The sequence below is a fragment of the Argiope bruennichi genome, chromosome 5 (genome assembly GCF_947563725.1).
Source record: "Argiope bruennichi chromosome 5, qqArgBrue1.1, whole genome shotgun sequence".
Taxonomy (NCBI): Eukaryota; Metazoa; Arthropoda; class Arachnida; order Araneae; family Araneidae; genus Argiope; species Argiope bruennichi.
The window spans coordinates 114504235-114531308 of NC_079155.1; the positions used below are offsets into that span (position 1 = coordinate 114504235).

General features: G+C 27.4%; 1 protein-coding gene across 2 annotated transcripts; it reads right to left on the reverse strand.

The window, feature by feature from the left end:
- Positions 1-928: 928 nt before the first annotated feature.
- On the reverse strand, positions 929-16841 carry LOC129968913 (uncharacterized). Of its 2 annotated transcripts, none has more exons than XM_056083254.1 (7): positions 16687-16841; positions 15627-15709; positions 14351-14395; positions 14159-14262; positions 13313-13448; positions 9246-9395; positions 929-5601 (listed from the first exon to the last, which is right to left on the reverse strand). In XM_056083254.1, exons 1-7 carry the CDS (start codon positions 16748-16750, stop codon positions 5587-5589), a joined length of 597 nt encoding a protein of 198 aa, XP_055939229.1. In that variant the 5' UTR covers positions 16751-16841; the 3' UTR covers positions 929-5586. The 2 variants fall into 2 exon arrangements, with proteins under 2 accessions (XP_055939229.1, XP_055939228.1); XM_056083253.1 differs by having other exon boundaries at positions 14348-14395.
- Positions 16842-27074: the final 10233 nt, after the last annotated feature.

The following is a 27074-nucleotide window of genomic DNA, read 5'->3' on the forward strand; positions in this document are numbered from 1 at the left end:
TATGCCTGCATTAGTTAATGATCAAAAGAGAACTCTTATTGCTATTTAATTGCAAAGTTTTCCAACTATTATATCAAGGTTAAAATATCAAAAGCAAGTTATATGTTTGTATTGTTAAAAAACTTCTGGCTTTAAATAACTTTTTTTTTTAATTTGATAGCCCATTTAAAAAACTGTTCCATGTTTAAAATTGTAAATGATATTTATTATATAATATATTCATAATATTGCCACATATTAATTCATTTAAATATATTAACTTTGAAATTTTAATAAATATCAAATTTTAGTATATTTAAGTAATATAAGAATACCTTATGCTTCATATCTTTACTAGTACATTGAAATCATTTTCAATTCATCTTTATGGTTTTTGCACTAAATATTAACATGGTTGTTTTATCATTACAAGCAAATTTTGCTGTTTCAAAAACAATTATATTTACATAAAAAAATTATTAAGATACTGCAATGAATTGATACTTCCTTAACTATTCACATAATAAAATTTTAATTGAATTCAGTATAATTATCACACTGATTTCTTCCAAATAAATTAAAATTCAGTCATTTAAAAATAATTTTTGGATTAATGTTCTTGGTATTTAAACTTCCATACTTCAAAAAAAAAAAAAAAGATATTAGAATGAAAAAAATGTTTTGAATTTGTTTTTCAGACAAATTTGTTCCCTAAACTTTTAAGATAATTATAAAATTTTGTTCTGCCTCTATTCAAAAATTTTAAAAGTATAAAATGATTACAAAACATAGTCATGACAGACGAAAAATGAAATTTAATTTATATATTTGTATGTAGGAAGTTCATCAATTTATTTATATATAAAAAAATTACAACCAAGACATTGTCTTAAAACAGTTTTAATGAATAAGTAAAGCTAGAATTAATACAAAAGATCATGACTTGAAACAATGAATTTCTGTGAAAATTATCACTTTACATAAGAATATATAACAGCATTTGAAAAAACAAAACAAACTTTCAAAATATAGATAAAATACTTATGTAAATACATAACATTATCACATTGATCTGTATTTATCTTGGTAAGAAAAGCTTGTCACATAAATGTAAAAGCACACCAAAAGGAATTTTAAAATATAAAGTAGGTTATCTTGCAAAAAAATATTCCTTTTCTTACTGGGTGCTGTTAAAAGAAATTTCATGATTTATCTTTATATTTCATTAAGTAATAAAGGCAAATTTTATTTTGAAAACTATAAAAGTGAGGGTTAGCAAGAAAATCTTTTTTTAATCGCATTTCAAACAAGGCATCACTTAATTATGATTGGAAGTTAAATGCTCCATCTTCTAGAACTTATGCTGTACTCTCTAACAGAGATTTTTATTTCAGCAAATCAAGTCGTCTAATTAATTAAGTCCAGCTAGCATACATTTTTTTTATGTGTGAGTGCATTTGTGGTTTTTTCAAGAATAACACTTTTATATCAAATTCAAGTAAGCTCTTGCAGAAATTTCTTTTCATGCCAACTGGTTAATAAATACTTAACCATGAGAAAATAAATTTTTGATTCTGATTCCATTTGAATGATCAGGATTATGGGAAAAAGTTATATAAAAAAGTACTAAAAATAGCTATTTGGACACATACTCACAAAAAGGATTCAAATAACATTTACACTGTGAGGAACTGAAAATTAAGTGAAATTAAGAATAATGGCTTCAATAATCTGGACAGATTTAAATTAAATGAACAATGAGCAGGCTTTCAGTTTTAAAATTTTTAAATGGATTATATTTCAAAATTATGCAGATATTCATTTTTTAATGTGTTGTAGTAAGCAAGAAATAACTGTATAAAGTTTGACTCGAATATTTTCATTTTAGTGCAAAAGTTTGCTAGTTAACTATTTTAATATTCCTTTTTAAAACAGCACAAGCTATACTGTTATGAATCATGATCAGATGCAGATACCAGTACCATTATTCCAAAATTTGCATGCCAGAAACAGTGAGAGGATTTAATGCATAAGAAAAGAAATAATACATAATGCAAGATAACTATGTCATGAAATAAGATTCTGAAGTTAAAGCTCTTAGAAGGGTTAAGTAAATGGCACTAGGTTTTATTTGAACTTAAAATATTTTTTTCTATGTATAATCAAAAACTTAATTCATATTAAAAGTACATCATCTGTGCTTTTTTACAATATACATTTAGAAGTAAAAGAAAAATCACAGTCAATTGAATCTTGCACAGTCTGTCAATTTAATTCTCAGCCTAATATGACATTATGGGTAAAAAAAGATATTTGAAGTGACAAATATTTAATCATGTCTAGTATAATATTTCAAAACCGTCTTCATGACAAACTATGCTCAACTTTTGAACTTAATTTAATATTTCTAAACTCTCTTCATAAAAGTAAAATACTGTGCAACATTGTAACTTAAAGCTATAATCAGAATATTAACAAAATATGATTTATTGCTTCAGTCCCTCTCCCCCCATTTCAATAGAAACTTTACTCCTATATATTTTGAGCATGTACTAGTCAGATGATTAAATTGACAGACAGCTTGCTTGCACCATTCGGTCAGAAGTATTTTAACAACCTATTACTAAGGTATTAGATAATCATTTATGCTTGTATTCTTCAGAAACTGCATGATGATGAAATTGCAGTAGATCAAAATTTGATGATGGAACTTCTTATGCTAAAGATGTAGCTTTATACATTTTTAAAAATTTTGCTTATGGGCTTAATAATGTAGAAGTTTTATAAAAATTAAAAAAATATTATGAAAATAAGTTAACAAAAGTAGCCATAATCATAAAGTTGAACATTATTATACTTAATAGTGTAATACATTGGTAATAAATCATTTTTATGGAACAGCCAATGTGACATTCTTAATTTAAAAAAATTCTGCAGTGTTAAATTTGTCAAAATATGAAAAGGAGGAAAAACGATTAATGAGAAACACTTTTAAATCAGTGACAGATAATTTATTTTTACTTTCTGTAGCACTAGCGTCATTTATAACATTGTTTTGAATGAACTTTGCCTATTTCTTATTGTAAGAAAACTTAGTTTTAAATATCATATGTTATATACGCTTAAAACAAATTGTTGAAATTTTTAAAATAAATGCTTTTATTCAGGGAAAAAAGACATAATACTGTTTTAATATATTATGTAATTAAATTGATTATTCATGAACCGAACTAGAAGTGCTAGTTTCAATTCTACTTTATATTTGTGAAAAGTTAAACATTTTAAATTGTTTTCGAGAAATTCTGTAAATTTCAAATAAATCTCATATGCTCTAACAGCCTAATAAATTTTTATAAATTGGAACATAAAACATTTCATGTATCGATAAAATTTTCCTTGTACTCTTCATATCAATAATATAATTTTTATAGCACACAAAAATAACAATTAGATAGAAGCATCCCTAAAATACTTTTAATAAAGCCTTGACCAAAGAAAAACAAATAAATATACTTCTGACCTAATAGTACATTCAAATGCATAATGTATATAAATATTTAAAGATTGGGAAGAAATTACAAAAGTTTTATTCCCACAATACACATGCAATTTCTACAACTTAATAAAAAATTAAACATTTAAAGAATATCTTTGGTAAAATAGAATTAGATGGTTTGCAGTGATGGTTTTGAATAAGCCAGTGATTCAGTTTTTTAGAATTTGATGCTTCAGATTATTCTCTCACTCTCTCTCTTTTTTTTTTTTTTTTTTTTTAAGATTTTACATCTAATATCTCAAAATAATAAGAATCAGCAGCAAATATTTATTTTTACTGATTTTTAGACTAAAGCAAACCTGATGAATTACATCAATACACTTTCAATAAAAATCATTTATATTATGAGTAGTAATCAATTCATCTTAAGACTTTTATTTTATTCAAGCATATCAATATTCCAAGTTCAAAGTAAAAGCAGCAAAGTTCAAATTGAATGGCATCTACAAAAATACGCATACAAGACATCTTATTACAAATATTTAGTTTAAATTACATTTCTTGATACAAAAGTTAAAAGACATATTAATCAAATAATATATACCATTCTGCAGTACTATAACAAAACATTTTTTACATTTTGATTGATTTATAAGTAAACAGCTTCTTTTTGGATCCATTTGAATCAATATCTCCATAGTTTCAGCAAGTAACATTATTGAATTTAATCAAAAGTTTTTATGAATACTATACATGTGATAAAATACTTATAATCAGTTAAATTTGGATCCATAGTAGTAATTTTATGTAGTTATTTTTTTTAAGTAAAATAAATGAAATACAAACAATTGTTGGGTTTTATAAAATAACAGCTGAAATTTAAAATAAAAAGTTTGTAAATTAAATTTTTTTACATCAAGCAAACACAATTCAATGCAATTTAAATGACATACTTATGTTTTAAACACATGGTACTTATTTCATAATAAGATACACCATCTAAAATTGCAATGTTTGAAGAAATATCTTTGTCAATCCAATCATCAAGAAAGTTAATGAGAGAGAAATTTTAAATGGCATTTTGCATTCTTTTCATCCAAAAATCAAATAATAATTAAAAATAGGGAAAAACTTTCTTATTGAATTTCTTTTATGAATAATAAAAGGAAATGATTTTGATATAGTAAGTTTTTTATATGATGGAAAATATATCATTAAAAAAATCGTTCTACAAATTTAGTAGTACAAAATAGCTAAAAGTTTCCAATATAATAAAAACCAGCATCATTTTTGTTTCTGTTACTCAATTCTTATTGGTGAATAAAATCTAATTAAAATATTTGAAAACATAATTACAATCTGAATAAGTGCCTCACATGATATTTCTGCACAAATTATTTAAAAAGAGAGTTTAAATTTCAGTCATACCTAAATAATATAAATATTAAATATGAATAATTAAAAACAAATACCAAAAATGTTTTATTTTTAATTAGAATTCCAACTGAGCAATAGATATTTCATTAGTTTTATTATTCACAGTAATCTGTTATTACTATAGCATAATAGCTAGTCAGGTTAATAAGATGCTACAATTGCCAAGTTCAAATAACAATTATTTTTGTTCTTTCAAAATTAAAATAAAAACTGACACTGGGTGAGGAAGACATTACAAAAAGTAATGTAAATAATGCCTTTCTAACAATAAAAAGATTAGTTACACTTTGCACCTATTTTTACATAACTATTTCTTATTTCACAAAAATGAAATGTTTTATTCGATTAAAGGATATATGTAGTTAAAAATTATTCTTCAATCTAGTATCTGTTGAAAGTTTTTAATGAATCCATCTCATCAAATGAAAATAAAACCAAGACTGAAAACCATCCAATGATCTTTGGTATCAGCAAAATAATATAAATTATTTGATAGACAGAATCATATTGCTAATATGTACAATCTACTTCACAACTTAACAAAATAATGACTAAAACTCAGTATTTACAATCTACAACTGAAATAAAATATTTAAAGGAAACAGATAAAAACTGCTGAAAACAACCTTCAGTATCATGTTGCGAAGAGAATCTAATCAAAAATTTGTAGAACATCACTGCAGTAATTCCTATAAATGAGAAAGTAAATATATTTAAGTCTAATAAAAAAAAATCTGAAAGTTTAGAATTGATAATATTGCTTTTTTAGATGAACAATGAGATAGTATTTAGAAATTAAAAAAAATGAGCAGGAATGAGCAATAAAAAATAATTATCTTACTCACAATTTAAGAAGTTCTCCCTTCTATTATTATATAACTTTTCTTATATCACTATTAAATGCCAAAACTATTTTATTCTTATATAATGCAAAAAAAAAAAAAAAAAAAAGTCTTGGTACTCTGAATGAGCATTCCTGGCTAAAATATTGGTGGGAACCCTTTAAGAATGCTGAATCACTTAACCCTTATCGTGGCAAGATTGTTTTGCTGAGCAGTGCATCTTGAAGGTTATTTTTCACAACTGATTTAAAATTATGACAGATAAACTACTACTTTATTTTTGAAGTATAAATATATAAATAAACGTCTAGAAATGTCACGTGTTTAATAAAACTAAGTTAAAAATTATTTTATAGTGATAGTTTATTTTTATAAAGTTGTATGCATGGTATACTATACAAAATGAGCATAAAGGTAAATTAAACTCAACAGGAAATCCATTCAAGTTTTTCTTTGAAGTTGTGGGTAAAAATTAGTTTTTTCATTAAAGTCTTCCTAGGAAGTATTTCTTGTGAAATACTTGAATTTAAAAAATAACTTTTAATAATAATTATTAATATTAATAAACAATAGGAATATAAAAAAATGCCTGGATTCTTGATGCCTTTAGAATTCTGATCAATTGAAGAATTATCCTCCTAATCATAAGTTATATATACAGAGTGTCTCACACTCACCACATAAACTTGACAGTATGTAATTTTATATTCTCAAAAATGAATTACACAATGGCAAATATGCCATGTCATGAAAAAAAGTACAAAGAACCATATTTCTATGACCCTTTTTATGGACAAAATTGTACTCAAGAAATATTAATGTTGTATCCATTTCACTTAAAAGCAAAGCATTATTTAAAACAAGAATTATAACATATCCTCACAACTAAAGTATTCATTAAACATGAAGAAGCTATTTTTATAAAATGATTTGAAACAAATGATGTATTGAGCTGCAACTGCAATAGAAAAGCATAAGTTGCTTCTCCTCTCCAGGTACCTTGTTTATTAAAACTGTGCAGCTAAATCCAGCTCAACACATGATTCTGTGGGGCTCAGGCTCACAAATATGCCTTTATTGATGGCAGCAGTCTCAATTATTTCTTTTTTAAACATTAGACCTGATCTATGTACCATTTGTGTACATGTGTGTGTGCACATGCATGTATGTGTTAAATAAAATTTCTTTGTGCCATCATAATTTCATCAGAGTTATTTTCCCATACACTAGGAGTCAAAGAGTTATAGCACTTTAGGCACTTACCATCATGAGAGAGTAAGAAATTGTATTATGGTGAGTTTTTGCAGTAATAAAAGAATGCCTATATATCTAACATCAGAAAACAAAGTGGAAAATTTTAACATATCTCTTATTTATTCAAATTAACCAATTTGGAAGAAATTTCAACTTAAAGACAGTTTTGATTATTTATCAATAATCAAAAGCAAATCACATATATTTTATCTAATCATACTAAATACAAAAGCAATTGCAAGACCCCCCCCCATATATATATATGAATAAAAAGTAAATCTAAAGCTATTTTTCTCCCATTATAACATTATATTTAATTACATGTAAGTAACAAGAAAAATTGTTTCAATATTCATTTATCAATAAATTCATTTTCTTTGAAACCTCTTTTACAATCAATATTTTAAATTTCATGCAAAATGAAATGCTCTCCAATGTTCAGAATAAAAATTATGTTGGCAAATACAAAGTACTGATTCCAGAACAAAAAATAGATTTTAATAAGATAATCATTTACCATTATTCTATTGCATAAAAAATAGAATCAAGTTTGAAAATTGCTATTTATCAGTTAAAAAAAATATTACTCTTTTCTCTTATTTTATATAGAAAATGCTCATGTTTTATATTATGGAACATGCTATTCCTATATCATCCACTCTATTCAATAACAATATTCTTTCACACATAAAATTTCCAAATTTGAAAATCAAAGTATAGTTATATCCAGCTAATCATATTATAAAAGAAATATATACTCATTTCATACATTATACCAAAACATCAACATTATGACTTTTAGTACTGAATTTTCTTTATCAAACGAATTTTTAATCCTACACAGTGCCAAATATTTAGATCCAATAATATTCAATTAATTTTCTAGGATGATGAACCCTATTTTTAAACTTGAAATTAAATCGTTGAAATGAAAAAAAAAAAAAAAAAAAAAAAAAAATCCTCAAAGAATATGAAAAAATAATACAAAAAATATAGATTAATTTTTTTTCTAGCTAAGGCATAAAGGCATCTATTTTTTTCTAGCATTAAATTTATTAGCTTGGAGAATATGCATAAAGGAGAATATGCATAAAGCAGTTTAGTTAATTCAACAATGTTTATGAAGTATATATACTATAGTTCCTTAACAAACTTATTTCACGCAAAATGAAAATTATTCTCAAATAATAAATGCAGAATAACAATATATAATGCAATGGAACTTAAATGTGATACAAATGCCAAACTTAAGATTTGAAGCATCCAATAAAAGTTTTCTGAATAAGTTTTACATTTTTAATTTTTTTTTACACTAATATAAAATAGAATCATATATTTTATTATTCCTTCTTAAAGTTTTTATTATTCTGTAGAAATAATTTTGAGATTAATAAATTAAAATTATATGCTACACTTTATATCTTCAAAGTAAATTTTAAAACAGTATTTAATATATAATAAAAATTATTTACTTTCTTAAATTTATATTCTTTCACATTTTTATACTATTTAGAACAATATAAAAGTTTCAGTGTAAATTAGAGTACAATAAATATAACAGTAATAGTATAATGCAGTAATAATATCAATAATGTTATACATAAATATAATAAAATTATATAATTAAGTAGTATCAAATCAAAACTTCAAAGAATTTAAGTAATAATTAATACATAAAATGGAAAAATACATGAATTTATAGTTCAAATACATAAAAATTTGAAATTGAATTTTAAAATGAATACAAAAAAATTAGAAGTACTGCACTGATTATTTTTGCATATAATTTCATGACAGAAAATGACTGAAACCTTTTTAAAGTTTTCAGATCTCAGAATCTGGCATCAAGCTATCTGCATGAAATTACTTCAAATTGGGGAAGAGAATTTAAACCAATGTCTATAAATGCTCACAAAAACAGATATTTTTTTAATCTTCATTTAATTTTTATTCATTTAGCTGTTAACAATATTATCATACATATATGAATGTTTTTTTCTTCTTCTAGTATTTAATGTTTTCTAGGTAAATTATGCTAAACATTTATTTATCAAAAAATTTGAGCTAAGAAAATCTAGAAGCAATAACAGAGAAAAAAAAATACAAATCTAAATTCAAAATAAATAACTTAGTTTCAACAAATTAGTCAGGAATATTTTACATTTATGTTGAAAGTATTTTAGAAGTATCTATGTAATATTCTGGAAGTGAAAAATTATTAGAAAAGATTTACTTACATCATCTGAGTCCACAGATGACTCTCCACTCTTAGGAAGGGATCCAGATGTGACTAATTTGCCATCTTGTACCATTGGTAAAGAGCCATTAACAGCTTTACTTGGCATAACAGTCTGGGATCGCACTAACAATGTAGGAGGACTCACCTCCTAGAAGAATAAAAAAAATGTTTAATAACAGTAAATAAAAGAGAAAAATAAAATCCTGAAAGCCAGCTCTTGGCCTGGCTCAGTCAGAACCACAATAGTGAAAATATATCCTATGAGCTTGGAAGGGCAGAGAAAGGAAAAAGAATAAGTGATGACTGCTTTTGTGTAGCTGCAACAAAAAAATTACAGCTAGGAAAATACTACTAATAAAGAAATATACAATGAATTAAGTACTTATGTGAATTTAAGAGATGATACATATTCTGTACTATATAACCCATTGGTAAACTAGATATATTTGCATACATTTTAAATACAAAAAGAGCTTAAGAATCAAAAACATGCAAGAGATCAACAGATCTATTACAAAAAATTAACTTACCACAGTAGAAAGTGGTCCATCACTTATTCTTGAACCATAAATAGCAGAGAAAGTCAATGTCCCTCTCCATCGTTACAATCATAAAACAATTTTATTGCTTTCTCGGAGGCACTGGCTCAGTTTAATTTAGTTAAGAGAGTTATTGTAAACACATCTTGTAATTTTTTTTTAGCTCTGATCAAACAATAAAGATGTAATTTGACCAGAATGCCCTACATCACACCAATTGTGGAAACCTGATGCATTTAATTTGGACAAGACGGATATTCAATGGAACTGGATCTAAAACCTCCAATCCTGTCAACATTTTGAAACCAGGGGGCAAGGCCACTTAACTAAATCTTAAAAGTGAATGATGTGCATATAATAGATTGGTTATAGGAAGTAGTAATTGCTGTATAATTAACTTTACACAACATTGTGTAAAAAAAGTTTGAATAAGACAAAATTCATTTTTGTGCATTCAGTAAATTCTACCAATGTAATGCTTATATTATGTATTTGAATAATAATAAAATATAAAACTTGAAAAATATTCATCTACATTCTTAAATTATTATGGAACAAAACCACTCTTCACAAAAAAGAATCATCAAGATATTTATCTGAAATTAATGGCTAATTTTTAAAAATTCCTAAGTGCATGAATATACTGAAAATATCTCAATATTTTTCTATAAACATCCATGTTTATTACATACACTAAACCTTTTTAAAAGTAACAATTTAAAACAAAAGAGTTATTTAATAATAAGGAAAACTTTTTTTTAGAATTTCCTTTCAGATATATTAAATGAATTCTAATATTGTCATCAATAAAACAGTATACCACTATTTTGAATAATGTTTTATAAGCATATTACAAAATGTTCTTGAAGTCATAAATTAATTCTTTTCCTACTGTTAGTGCAACAATTTCACTAACTGCACTTGATATCTTGGCAGAGTGGCTAAATGCATGATGCCAATGATTGAAAATTTGGGTCAGATTAGTAATTTAACTCATGGAATAAGGATACCTATATGGATCTAGAGGAAAGGTCATCATGATTTAAATTTTAAAAATGCTTGAGCAATTTTGTTCAATAAAGATATTTTTAACTATAATCTCTCAAAGATTGCTAAATTACTGATTACAGACAATTACCATTCTCCAAAGTTAATGAAAACATTAAAACTATGGACCGAATTACATGGATAAAATATCTGATTATTTTTTTAGAGTAAATACTTAAATAAAGAGTGAGTAAGAGGCATAAGAGTTCAAATACTCAGACAAATTGCACAAACTATCTATTTTTATATTGTTTTCTCCTCCTGCAAATAAATGAATAATTTCTTGTGTAATATTTACTTAATTCACTAAGCCTAGCTTTTTGTTTCCTTTTTTCTTCTCTTATCACAGCATAGAACCTTCCAATTATAAAATGCATATGCAATTTTGACTGTTGTTTCAGACATCAAATAATTTATCTTTTCACTATAAGTCAAACTTGAAATTCCTTCTGTTGCAGTAGATACAACAAGTTCGCTTAAAATGTGTAACATTTCAAGTAAAATAATGGTGCCATGAAATTCATCATCCATTAGTGGATTTCTATTTTGCAATCATTCTCAAAATATTTTTCTTCCTCATATTGAATTTATTTATTTTTAAAAGTAAATATCGAGATAACAAGAGAAGCCTCAAGGTTTAAGTTTTCAGATGATTAGCACAAATAATCTGTTTCTATACCATCTTAACTCTTCACTTATTAATTACTGTATACTTTTTTGTTTTCTTATTTACTTGTGTTGTGTTTTATTTTTTATTTATTAACTATAGTGTTTGTCTTTTCATCAGAATGTAGTCACTTAAAATGTGTAATACTTAAAGTAAAATAATGGTGCCATGAAATTCATCATCCATTAGTGGATTTCTATTTTGCAATCATTCTCAAAATATTTTTCTTCCTCATATTGAATTTATTTATTTTTAAAAGTAAATATCGACATAACAAGAGAAGCCCTCAAGGTTTAAATTTTCAGATGATTAACACAAATAATCTGTTTCTATGCCATCTTAACTCTTCACTTACTAATTACTATATACTTTGTTTTCTTATATTGTGTTTTCTTCTTTCATTAACTATAGTGCTTGTCTTTTCATCAGAATATAGAAGTTTCCAATTATATAATCCTTTTGTAAATTCAGCTGCTCTTTCAGATGACAAGCAGTTTATTTCCTTACTGTGACATGAAAGTGCTGAAAGATTTTTTTATTTTAGTTGCAGAAAATGCACAAAGTTTCAACCAAAATGCAGTTTCCAAGTAAATTCGGCCATCAACAGAGAATTCTTATCTTTTAAACATTTCCCAAATAAAAATTTTTTTCCAGTAGGCAATCCTTTTCCCTAAACAAGATCTATTTTCAGTTGAATACCATCTAACCTTATTTATTGACCAACATAAAAATGAAAATTAAACCATAAAATATATCAGATCAAATGAATTCTTTGTGTTATTGGATTTAAATCGCTGCTTCAAACGAAGTGAACCAATACCATATTTGTTCCATCTCTAAACCTTATTGTATAATAGATTTTCTACAACTTTTTTTAAAGACATTGGAAACTGTTTTAACAATATATATATATATATATATATATATATATATATATATATATATATATATATATATATATATATATATATATATATATATATATATATATATATTTTAGATGGCTAAACTATATAAAAGAATCCAAATGAATATGTGGATCATTCAATTCAAGGCACATGATTAATATCACAATAGCAACAGAATTCAAACATTCCATTGTGTCATTGATTCAGATAAGAAAAAGTAAATTACCCTGCCATTCCATTTAAATTCTAGAATACTTTATTCTGAATTCTGATAGAGATTTTTTCATATGTAATTTGGTAAAAATTTTAATTTAAAAATATTATAAACTACATAAAATATGTATATATAAATTTTAAATGTTTCAGTTTGAAATAAAAATTTCTCATCTATTCACTTTTTACAAATACTTTTTTTTTTCAAAAAAAAAAAAAAAAAAGTTTTGGGATGTTTACCATCTACTTAGGCAAACACTTAATATATATATATATATATATATATATATATATATATATATATATATATATATATATATATATATATATATATATATATATATACCCATTGGGTATTTATACCCCCTTTTCCCATATATACATATCATTACATATATATATTTCTGAAATTGTTGATATCTATCAATTTAATTACAAATGATAATTTTTAAGACTGTTTGAATGAATAGATCAATAACTAAAATCAGAGGTTATATTCTACAATTCATTTATTTTTTATCATTTTGTTCATTTTGTGCCTCATTTTGACATCTGAATACACATATATATCTATCTCATTATCAAATGATTTTTTCCCCATGTTTGAGGGAAAAAGTTGGAACAAAATTATGTCATATGCTATTTTTTTATAAGTATATATAAATAAAAAATGCTATACAAAATATTTTACCAAGTCTTGTTCTTCCTCATCATAATCATCTTCTTCCTCTGTTGATACACTGACTAGAGCTTGGGATTCATTTTTATCATCAGGACCATAACCATTAATTTCTGTTTTCAAGGAAGAATATCTATAGGTAGGTAAGCTAGAAATAAAAGCCACAGTAAAATAAATTAAAAAAAATTTTTTTTTTTGAAAATTTCCTTAATAAGTAATTTTTAAATGCAAGCTTTTTATAATGCATTACAAAATACAATTTAGACTGAAATCATAGTATTTCAAAACATTAATTTTTTTAAAAAACCTTAATAATACTGAAATTGTATTAAAATTGTCAAGAACCATTAATCATCAGTATAGAAGAAAATGGTAGATCTCCAATAAAGTAAACTTACGTAGCAGCTATTTTGCCTACAAATTAAAAAACTGAATATTATACATTAGTGAGCCTCAATCAGCACCATGCCTGAAAGTGATTTTCACATTTTACCATTAGTGTTATTGCTAATATTTGGTACTGAGATATTGTACAGGTGTGGCAGACTTTTGTCCTGTTAAGAATATGAAAATTATAATGTATGAATTTGTAAATTTTATATAATTTAGAATTCAAAAGAAATCAAAATGCTAATAAGTAACAGTTGAAATAATAGGAAAAAGCTTTAAATTCTGAAATAGATACATTTTAATTTATATGATTCTAATTCAATTTAAAATTAGGAATGCAAGACAAAAGATGTTATATGGACTATGGCTTGATAAAGAAGTAATCATATTAAACTGTACTCTTTAAAGTGAAATACTTGGATAACAAACAATTATGAAATTATTTCAATAAAAATAGTCAATACTTACCTTCGATTTAATTGGTCAAATTTTCTTATGAAATAAATGACCATACCAATCACAGATAAGACAACTATGACTACAATGAATAAAACAGCTGCTTCTGTTCCAACCTAATGATACAAGTATAAAATATTGAAATAAAATAAGTTTAATACTTAAGTTAAAAATGAGATATTTTTTACAAAACCATATTACCACTGAATCATCTTCTTTCAATGGATTAGGAGTTGTTTTTGCATCTTTCTAAGAAGACAAAAGACAATTTAAATAAAATAAATGAATTATATAAGCAGTAGAAAACAACTATACCTATATAGCTTTAACAATTATAAAACAGTTATTATTTATATTTTCATGCATAAGCCTAGAATTTTTGGAATCTTTTCTAAATTTGAAATGAAAGCTTATATACAAAACCACTAATTTTGCAAAAAAAAAAAAAAAAAAAAAAAAAAAAAAAAAAAAAAATTCTTTAGCTGGGTTGAATGATAAATCACTAAATATTGCCAATGCAATTCTTTTTATTTTTTGTTTAAAAAAAAAGCAATTTAAATGAAGTGATGTATTTATTTTACAAAAATGAGTTCTATTTCTGAAAATGTTTATTATTGCTGGTTTATTGCACCATATGGATAAATTATGGATAAATGATAAGCAACCATACTGTAGTTAAAAATTTCTAATGCAATTTAAAGTGCTAATGCAATCATCTATAATATTCTGCTCATCTTAATAAATAAATAAATAAATAATAATAATAATAAAGACAAACAAGATACAGATAAATACATACAAGATAGCAAAAGAATAGGAAAAATATACAAGCTTTAAATAGAATGACCAAAGTTAAAACTAAAATCATTGTTGTCAAAACTTTTACTTTATAAGGATTTGATTTAGAAATATTCAATCCATTTTTTTCTTCTTAGTTAAATTTTGCCTTTAAAGTGATATGTTTAAAAGAAATGGAATTTTTATTTCGGTTTCATAATATCATTCAATATATTCTTATAGCCCTTAAACAATACATATCAAGAAATATCTTCATATAGGATAAGATTTTGCAGTATTAGGTACAGAAAAAAAGAAAATCAAAAGAAAATGTTAAAAAATGCCCAATGCTTATTTTAAGCTTCAAAAAATAAGTAGCAAAATTTGAAAGAAATATGAACAAAACTCATAATTGCTTACAAATTTAGATCTAATTCACCAAATTAGTTATGCTTATAAATCAAATTTAAGAGTAAATACACAATTTATCAGAAACCAGAAAAAATGCCTTTCCTTATTTTTGCTTCAAAACCATTTCTTAAATAGGTTACTTATGAAGAATATACTAAAAAATCCCAAATAGAATGAAATGCTTCATATTTCAGATAGTTATATAATAATAATAATAAAAAGGATTTTGTTGTAGAAAAAAAATAAATAAATTTAAAATTGCAAAAAAGGATCAAATAAATAACATTCTTACTGTGCTGTTATGAGTCCGATTTAAATGCTTGGCGTCTGCTAAAAGATGGCGTAACTTTCCAGATGCAAAGATTTCATGATTAACTGAAAACATAAGACTACATAAGTATATTTCTTAATGTATATCAATTAAAATAGAAACAGTAATTGAAAAACAAGTTTAAATAAAGATTTCTGTAAGCAGCACAACAAGGAAGGAACAATAAAATATTGACACATTAAAAAAATAAGACTCTCAGGGTCAATTTTAAGTATACTTTAAAAATCTACAAAAGACTTTATAAACAAGCTTTAAAATTTTCTTTAAAATAGAAATTTCTAAATAAAGATCTTAGAAATTACAAAATTATTCATGGTATTTAAATTTCAGAGCTTAATCTATTGTCACAAATATTAAAAAGACAATCCTGCATTTTTTAAAATAATATTTAACATCTTTTAATTTTAAAATAGTTACTAAAAGACTTTTAAAAAAACATGCAAGCAATTATAGCATTCATCACCGTAAATTTCACGGCTGCAGGCATTGTTTGTAGTAATGTACTAAATATACTGCTTATAAGGAACCACAAATTTTATTAAAATTGTTTAACCGAGCAAATTATAATCACAGACTGCTTCGAGACGTTCAATCGAAATAACTGTCAACAGTAAAAGTAACAACATAAGGAAACACAGAAAGAGGTTTAAACGGAACTCTTAAGAATCTTTCCCTTATGTTTGTATGTGTGTATAAATGTAAGTATACACAAAGCAAAGATACTTATAGTTTCGTTTAGAACATTTTCTCTCTTTGTATATATATATAACATAATGGTATCGATGTCATAACAATTATTTCATACATTAATACGCAGACGTCAAATTAATCGGCAATCGACAGAGTAAATTATACTAAAAATCAGAATAATTAGAGATATTTTTATTGCGCTGATAAAATAAAAAAAAAAATTGAAAAACAGAGAAGTAAACAAATTCGGTAAAGTATTCAAGAATTTATACTATCAACATTCTAAGTAACAGATTGCTACACATTTTGGCAAAAGGAAATATAAATATACCTGATTCAGAAACGTGAATGATACTATGAAGAAAAATATGCAGAAACAAACAATAATTAATCATTTTTAGCTTTAAATACTTTAGAATAGACCCATTATCAAAACAGTCGTTGAATACCGAAACTTGCTCGTCAAAATAAACAACTTCGGGAAGACTTCAGCTGTTGCCATTTTAAATATTGTCAAAAAGAATGACGATTGACAATCGATGTCGCACTACAACAGACTAGAAACTCGGATTTAGGTAGATTTTTTGAATAACAAATAATTTTCGTATTGTTATTGATTACACAAGCACTAAATTTATCGATAGCTCTCACATTATTAAAAAATCACAACACAAGAATAATTTTGGACTCTTTTTCCTTTATTCTGGCCATCATTGGTTATCAGGCGCAGCCTTGCTACCGCACACACACTCGCAAACGCTACACTGAAGTGTTTTCCCTTTTGCCGCAAGAGGGCAGCACAGTGACAGGTCGGAACATACCGCCCGCCTTGACATAATGTTGTCAACACACACACACAAGGAAAAACTATGAAATATCACAATTCAATGCACAATACTGAATAAAAACACACAAATTCAGATTTTAAACACTACACATTACAAGGTAATAACATTAATCACACAATAAAGAACACTAATATAAGATTACACATCAATAGGTAAAATACAAATTTTTGAAATGGCTCTTTTATAAACTCCAGATTGAGTTTTAACTTTTACAACTCTGACCCTTTTATCTTCACCCAGATAACACTCAATTATTCTACCTAATGCCCATTTTTGAGGGGGTAGGTTTTCATCTTTAAGAAGCACTAACTCATTGATTTTTACATTATCTTTTTCTACCTTCCACTTGGACCTCTGTTGCAAATTATTAAGATACTGTATATGCCATTTTCTCCAAAACATTTGAATTAATTTTGTCAGTTTTTTCCAATTGGATAATCGATTGTCTTTAACTTCGATTAAATTTGGCTCTACAACAGTATTTAAGGATCTGCCAATTAAGAAATGAGCAGGGGTTAACACGTCATACACATCGGTATCGGACGACAGAGGTGCAAGTGGTCTAGAATTTAGAATTCCTTCTATTTGCGTTATAACTGTTAGGAATTCTTCATAGCTCAATTTGGAATTACCTAAAATGCGTTTGAAATGATATTTAAATGCTTTAACTCCACTTTCCCAGAGGCCACCAAAGTTAGGTGCTCTAGGTGGAATGAAGTTCCAATCAATTCCCTCTGTTGACAAATAACTAGCAAGACTATCGTCGGGTTTTACAACTAAATTGTATAACTTAGAAAGTTCCTTATTTGCTCCTATGAAGTTTGTGCCGTTATCTGAAAATAATTTCGAACATAAACCTCTACGAGCCACAAATCTCTTTAAACACGCTATGAAGGCATCTGATGTCAAATCAGTGACCATCTCAAGGTGCACTGCCTTAGTAACTAAGCATACAAATAAACAGACATACACATTATGATAAGTGCCATTTCTTTGATGTTTATATTTCACAAGAAATGGGCCACAAAAATCTACTCCAGAGCAATTAAATGGGAAGTCAGGAGTCACTCTCTCTTTCGGTAAATCGCCCATCAATTGTTTAACTCCTATGGGTTTAACTCTGAAACACTTAATACAATCATGCACTACTTTCCTACACGTTGCCTTACCTTGAACTGGCCAGAAACGTTGTCTGACATAATGTAGTAAAGCAGTAGGGCCTAAATGAAAATATCTTTTATGAAAGAATTCAATAATAAGCTTAGTTAATTTATGACCTTTAGGCAAAATAATTGGGAACTTACAGTTAAAATTTACATTACTATGTCTTATTCTGCCATTGACTCTTAGTACACCAACCTCATCTAAAAAGGGGTTTAAACATTTGATCTTACTTTTGTCAAGAACAGGTTTATTTTTATTTAAACACCTTAACTCTTCTGAAAATTCCCTACTTTGGATTTCCTTTATTATGAAGGTTTCAGCCTTCCTAATTTCCTCTGTTTTCAAGGGACCCAGTCTCCTTTCAGTTGGACTTCTCAAGTTGTGGAGAAATCTGAAAACATAACTTATTACATGCAATATTTTAGTATAACTATTACTACAATTAAGAATATCAGTAACACATGAATTGTTCAATGTAGTAACTAAAACACTTTCACAGTCAACTTTTTTGAGTTCACAGTCTACATCGTCCTTTATCACAGAGTCAGAGATTTCTCTGCATGGATATTCACTGTTTTTTAGAAAGGCAGGGCCTTCCCACCACAAGTTACTCTTGAGCATTTTGGACGGATTTACACCACGACTGATAAGATCAGCTGGATTATCTCCTGACGAAACATGTCTCCACTGCTCCTGACACGAAAGGTCTTGAAGTGTAGCTACACGGTTTGCCACGAAGGTTTTTAACTGGGACGTCTCTTTTTTAATCCATGACAGCACAATCATACTATCGCTCCAGTAATAGATATTGGACACTTTCAGTCGAAGAGCCGACTGGATACGCTGCATCAATTTCACCAGCAGCACAGCAGCGCAGAGCTCCAATCTCGGGATCGTGAGCTTCTTCAGTGGAGCCACTCTGGATTTACTGGCCACCATCTTGACAACAACCTCACCAGCAGGTGTTTGGGATTTGCAGTACACAACAGCTCCAAAGGCAGCTTCAGAAGCGTCGCTGAAACCATGAAGCTCTATAGCTTCGACGTCGGAAAATGGAAGAATACATCTGCTCACCTTGATGTTGTTAATGCACTGTAACTCGGTTGAAAACTTCTCCCATTCACTATGATTTTCAGGAGGAAGCTGATCATCCCAATGAAGATTCAGAAGCCACAATTTTTGTAGAAAGATTTTCGCTAGTGAAATCACAGGACCAAGGAGGCCCAGAGGGTCAAACAACTTGGCTATTGTGGATAGAACTGTTCGTTTAGTATGAACATCCGTTGAACTTATGGACACCTTAAAACAAAAACAGTCATTAGTATGGTCCCACGTGACACCTAAAGTTTTGTTATCACAGTCTGCAAAGTCGTAGTTGCATCCAGAAGTGGTAGACAACTGAGGATGATTGCCTCGCCATTTATGCAAGTTCATGCCAGCTCGTTTTAACATGGAAGTGAGCTGCTGTTGCATCTCTATGCATACGGGTAAAGTCTTAGCACCAGATAGCACATCGTCCACATAAAAATCTTTCTCAACAACGGGTGCTGCAAGGGGAAAATTGTGTCCCTCATCCCTTGCAATTTGAATTAGCGTTCGAGTAGCTAAAAATGGGGCACTAGTAGTACCGTAAGTAATTGTCGACAGTTCAAACTTTTTCACTGAACCACACTCACTGTCCTTCCAAAGTATTCTTTGTAGGTTTCGCTGACTGGGATGAATGTAAATCATCCTATACATTTTTTCAATGTCCGCAATAAATGCATATGGATGTTTGCGGAATCGCATCATAATTGAAATTAAGTCCTCCTGCACAATTCCCCCATTAATTTGCAAGCTATTGAATGAATTTCCATTCGTGGTTTCACTAGAGGCATTAAATACTACACGAAGCTTAGTGGTCATTTTCTCTGGTCTATATACTCCATGATGGGGCATGTAATACACTGTTTCTGGTTCTGTCTCATGCGTCACGTCTCTCATATGTCCCAACTTTTCATACTCATTAATAAATTCTTCATACAATTTTAAATAAGTTTTATCACTAGATAGTTTACTCCAAAGTGAATTTAATCTTTTTAATGCTATACTTTTAGACTCGCCTAAACAACTAGGTTCCTCTTTAAGTGGGATTGTGACTACATATTTTCCACTAGGCTCTCTATAATCAGTTTTAACAAAATGTTCCTCAGCGATTTTTGCCTCATGGGATTTAGGGGTCTCTAACTCAACAGTTTCTAGTTCCCAGAATTTTTTCATGGTATTGTTTAAATCTTCATCAATAATTAACCCACAATGAATTTTTGGGGAATCAAATTCCATTACACTACCGCAAGCCAAAAATCCAAAAACACTATTTTGAAAAAACAACTCTGCATTTGATGAGTAGATCTTTTCTGGCCTCAACAAATGGTAGAATGATTTAGCACCTAGGAGACAATCAACTTTTTGGGGAACCATAAAATTATCAGCCAAATTAATATTAGAAGGAATTTGTTCTTTAACACTTAAATATTTAATTGGGGTTAACTCAGTGATTTTATCTACAACAAGAAACTCAAAATTTTGCTTAAAGCTCTTATCAGCATTTGAAATTTCAGCTTTAATAAATTTGGTAACAGTCATTGAGGAATTATTTAAACATGAAATTGTTACATTTATTTTTTCTTGTTTTAATCCTAATCTGTTTGCACACTCCGAAGTCATAATATCGGACTGACTTCCTACATCCAGCAACCCTCTAACACATTGCAGATTTCCAAATTTATCTCGAATATAAAATTTAGCCGTGCTTAACAATACAGTTCTCATTTGTTTATTTTCAACCGTACTCGTAGCTGAAAATGTCGATTGCACATTTTCATTAGTTGCGCAAGAAGTTGGATAAAAGGAATTAACTTCCGGGTTTAAAGTTGAACTTTCCCCTTTATTAACTATGGTACTAGTTTCGTTTTTACCACTCCCACTGAAATGATCAAACTCTCTGGGATAATGAAGTAACCTATTATGAGGTTTATTACAAAAGCAATTTCTTGCAGAACACTTTTTCACATTGCATATTGGTGAGAGGCATTTAAAACATAAGTTTTGGGATTTCACAAATGCAACTCTATCACTAACAGAAAGTTTTTGAAATTCCTGACATTTAAATATTGAGTGGTTGTTCTGGCACATAACGCATTTAGAATTAGTATTCGATAAGAACACTTTAGAAACATTTCTATTACGATTCTCAAAATTTCCTTTACCGAAATTCCTTTGCTCATTTCTATTCGTAACGAATGCGCGGGAAAACTCAGTTTTGGTTCCGGTTTTAGAAGCCACAAATAAATCACATTCTCTACTTAATTCCTGCACATTAAAAACAGATTCTCCTTGTTTAATACTGATATGACTTTTTAAATCTTGAGGAAGAGTGCTAAAAATCTGATCAGAAACCATTAACTCACACAATTTAGAAAAACCATTCACATTACGAAGTTGAATGTAATATTCAAAAACAGATCTAACTCTTGAAGCAAATTGCACATAATTTTCTGTTGGCAATTTTACTGCACTTTTAAATTGTTTTAGACATTCTTGATAAGTTGGTTGAAATTGTTTTAAGACAATGGATTTAATTTTTTCATAGTCACTCAACTCTTCTTCTTTGATATAAACCATTAAATTGCCAATTCTATCCCCTAAAAGATTTAATAGAATTTCCGCTTTAAATTTATCACTAACTGCTTTTGTTTTGAAAGCTTTTTCGAGTGAATTGAAAAAGAGATTAAAACATTCAGCATTTTTGGGAACAGGAATCGTCAAAACTTTGATACTCTTAATTAAATTCTCGAGACTAAAACTCTGTTCATTATCGCTAAGCTCACACGATGAGGATTTGAGCTTTAAAAGCTCTATTTCTTTCTCTACACGCAAAAGCGAAAGCCTTTCAATCTCCAATTTTTGTTCTAATGAACGCCTTTCGTTTTCGGCTTGATCCGAATTTTTACTTCTTTCGTCTGAAATCTCTTTAATTAAATTTTTCACAACCTCAATTCTTTGCTTATAAATGTCACTATTCTCAATTATACTTATCAAATCTACAACTTTAGCGGAAGATGCAAATTTAATATTTAGTTCTGTACACAAACTCTTTAATTCGTCTTTCTTCAAACTAAACAAAGACATAATGAAAATTTAAGTAATTGAACACTTACCCACAATAATTATCCTTGAGAATTGGGACGAGAGAATACGCGAAAACACAGAGAACAGAAACAGAAAACACCACTCAAGCACAAGTTTCGTTTCCTAAGCCTACGCTAATCCACTTCGCATATTTTCACACACACAAAAAAAATATAATCCATCGCTGATCGCTATTTCCACTCCTCCGAGACGGACCATATGATTACACAAGCACTAAATTTATCGATAGCTCTCACATTATTAAAAAATCACAACTCAAGAATAATTTTGGACTCTTTTTCCTTTATTCTGGCCATCATTGGTTATCAGGCGCAGCCTTGCTACCGCACACACACTCGCAAACGCTACACGCTACACTGAAGTGTTTTCCCTTTTGCCGCAAGAGGGCAGCACAGTGACAGGTCGGAACAGTTATTTTTAAATATTTGTTCCAAATATCTGTTATTTTAATCAAATTATTAATTAAAATTATTAATTAGTATTAAATATAAAATTTATTAATTGTAATTAATACTTAATTTACTAATTTAAGTAACGTATGATTGAATTAATTTATCTATTTCAGCTTACTTCTTAAATTTGAATTTTTCAAAACTATTTATTTAATTTCTTTATTGGAGTAAACCATTTTCTGAACAATTTGAATTAAATATATATGTGTCATTTCTTTAAAATGTTTACTTTAATATATATTCTACCAATAGATGGCGCCAGCAGAAACAAAATATATGCAATCAAAGTCATGTCACAAGCAATTAAAAATGATCTTTATGGAATAAATGCGTTAAATGCGAATATCGGAAAATCAAGGTCACTCCCATGAAGTGGTGAAGTCACCGTTCCGATAAATTTCAGTGATATGCAATTCAATGATACGGTAATTCCAAGAATAACCGGTCCGTTCACTTCTTTCCGTTCAAGGGACTTTCCGAACTTGTTCTCTCTTGGAACTCTTGTTCGAGAGCTTCCATTGGACAGATCGTATCGATTGTTACTTTCTATCGTGATCCAAGACCTGTAATCGAAATATCACCAGTAACTTGTCACCACCACCATCCTTGATCGTATCAAGGATTTGAATCACACCCCTCTTTGAAAAGTATTGATCATTGGTATTATTGACTTTTTGATATTGGTTACGTAGTAATCGCTCGCAAAATATTCATCATCCCTAGATTTAGGGATGATGAAATAATTCAAGACTGTAACCAATATGACAAAAAGTCACAAATACGAACAATCAATACTACGATTGGAGATATATAATTTGAATCATTGATATGATATTAACGATTATCTTTTACAGGTTTGAATCACGATAGAACGAAACAATCGATTCGATCTGTGCAATCGGATTGAAATTTGCGAGCATGAATTCATGTATAGAATCCCTTACATGCTTACTCATTTTCCAAGAAAGCAAGCAATATGTTCCAGAAAAAAGGCCTCCCAAATAATAGTATGAACTCATTAATTACATGCCGAGATTCTCCCAAAGAAATAGCCAAATTTCTTCGAAAACACACACACACACACACACAAAAAAAAAAAAAAAAACATGGACAAATTATCATCATTGGAAGTAAAAATCAGGTTACTTCAGTTCAGCAGTTTTTAAAACTGGAACAAAATTTTCTTCGTGCTTAAGCCTACACAGAAAAATATTTTTTTTTATTAAAAAAAGTTCCTGTAAATATTCAAGGCTCCTTTCTAATCTCTTTTATAATATCTCTGAAATAAAAGTTATCGCCCTTACTTTTTCTATGATTGAAATGCACCTTGATTAAAGGGACTGATATTTATACATCCCTTGAGCCCAGTTAAAGTGAGATTTCCTCTTCCCCAAAATCTGATGTAATGATTCATTCATAAAAGCATAATGGAATGGTCCTTTACAGAAGAGAAATTGCAGGAGGACACAGTTCTGCTGCCGATTCATTGTCGACAATAAAAGAATAACTGTTGCTGATAATTTGAAACTTAGGATTAAAAGGGTTATAAAAGTTATTCTCGCATTACAATCTCTTTGAGATATTTCTTCTTCACTAAATTATCACACAACAAAAGTCAGAAATAATTTCTCTAATTTTTTAAAAAATATGCATTGTTTATTTAAACATAAAATTATTTATTTATTAAAAATTTAAATTTGTTATGACTAATTAATTTCCTTCCATAATTTGTTTTAAAAAATTCTTATAATATATTTAAAAAATTAATTGGAATATAAATATTTTTATGAGTTTATAGCAGATAATCTAAATGTTGACATTAAATGTCGATTATTAAATTTTTATGTATAACCTACATAACGGAGAAATAAAATGAGTTATTCATGTTAATATATAGTTATTTAGTTATGTTGTATTAATAAGATATATTATATTTACTCGAAAATATAATATCTCTTAAAATGACAAAAAAAAAAAAAAAAAAAAAAAAGGAATTTTAAAAGAAACAAATACCAATATGTTTGCTACATATTTTCTTGTAAAATAATTATTTTTTAAAAAAATTTTGAGCAGAAACAAATTTATAAAATGAAAAAAGGGGAATTAAAAAAAAAAAAAATGAAACACTTTCTTTGGTTGCAGTCGGCTAATTTTGAGTGCGTAAATATGCAGTGTCTACACGCTATTTTAACTGAAATTATTGTATTTTATTTCTTCAAAGGGAATTTTATTATGAGAAACATTCAAAGAGCAAGTTAAAAATAAGAAATTAAACTAATTGCGAAGTATTCATTAGCAGAATTAAATTGCTTGAAATAATAATTCATTTTTTTTATATTAAAATAAAGTCTACAATTTTTTAAACTAAACTTTTAGCCATGCTTTATAGAAAATTTGCTATGAATTGATTTTAAATGTATCAGTGCTATTAAACACCTTCAACCCCGGAAAAGTAACTCGATGCATAGTTATTCACCCTAATCCCTATCTTGTTTGGTGCTCCGAAAAATAAAAATATATATTTGTTTTCAGTTGAATTTCCACCAAAAAGTAATCTACATCTTCTTACAATCCTGTGGGCATCTTTAACAATAAAAATTAAAATAAATAAATAAATAAAATGTCAAAATGATGCACCATCCGAGTGCAAAGGGTAAATTGTTTTCATTTTACATGTAAAGGTACTATATAGTTTCTTTATATGTAGAATGAAAATTACATCTTTTCCGACCTCAAGTTATATGAATTAATCTTCCTAAATTTTTTTATCTTTCGTTAAAAATAGTAAAAATTGATGCAACTCACTTAGTAAATAATTTCGGCACTTTTTCATACAAACTTTCTATTCTTCCCTATGATAATACAAGATAACAGAAATTCTGTTTAAAATATGTACCCGAAGTTTTGCATGTATTTTATTTATGATACTGTCTAAAGAATGAACCAAATATCCGTGTGATAATGGTTCACTGAAAACTGTTCAGTTTTCAAGCTAAAATTTCAAAAATATAAAAGAAAATGATTTCGCACGAAATTCTTAAATTTTTCAAATACTTTGAGATCTTAGCAAACTTTTGTTTCAGTCCTAAGCCAATTCTTTAATGGTTATTTGTAACAGGAATTCCGTTCCGATCTTTCGACCTTGTTTGACTGTGTTAGAAAAAAGATGAAACTTCGTATAAAATATTCCAAATTATCTTAACAATTTAATAGTATAGAGTATAGAGTGCTTTTGTATGTTTTATTATATTTTAAATTAAAAGTCATTTTAAAAACACTGTTTCAAACACCATTACTTTAAAAAATGCATGATACCTTAACCAAAAATAATAGTTCGAATACACCAACCAATCCACTTGTGCATGTTAAATTATTAGCCTTATCACATACAAATATGCAAATGTATATTAATATTAAATTATTGGTTAATGTTTTGAAATGAAATCATTTTAATAAAAATGAAATTGCTTTCTGGCAAAAATTAACAAAATGTATATAGCTTTTATTGTGCAAAGTACTGTTTTGTGTTTTTTTTCCTCTTTTTTCAGAATTCTTGTATTCCATGTAATATATATATACATATATACATATATATATATATATATATATATATATATATATATATATATATATATATATATATATATATATATATATATATATATATATATATATATATATATATAATATATATATATATATATATATATATGCTATACTTTTTCTTACTTGTTTTTTTGTTAGTTTTCAATAAGATGAAGAACCGAAGCTCCTTTTGAAAAACTTTTCATGTCAGGTTAAAATGAAACCTCGTAAATTTTGATAATCTGATTCATGTTATATTTTAACATAATCAAAACAAAATGGAAATTTCCAATTTTTTGATGTATAATATAGTTAATCTAAGAAAGTAATTAAACTTTTAAAATGGAAGAAGGAAATCCTATCGGCAAGCCGATAGCATATACAGTATCTTTGTCAAAGTCAAAGTTAGTAAATCATTTGCCGCTTTATATAAAAATAATTAAGGTTTTCTGAACTTTGTTTGAGTTATTCTAATTAGA

Bases quoted from the DNA above. Each gene is read 5' to 3' on its own strand.
- LOC129968913 (XM_056083253.1), bottom strand. From the start codon at position 16,750: ATGATTAATTATTGTTTGTTTCTGCATATTTTTCTTCATAGTATCATT. The intron at 15,710-16,686 runs GTATATTTATAT...TTATGTTTTCAG, and splicing joins CATTCACGTTTCTGAATCAG to TTAATCATGAAATCTTTGCA. The intron at 14,396-15,626 runs GTAAGAATGTTA...TTGTCTTCTTAG, and splicing joins ATCGGACTCATAACAGCACA to AAAGATGCAAAAACAACTCC.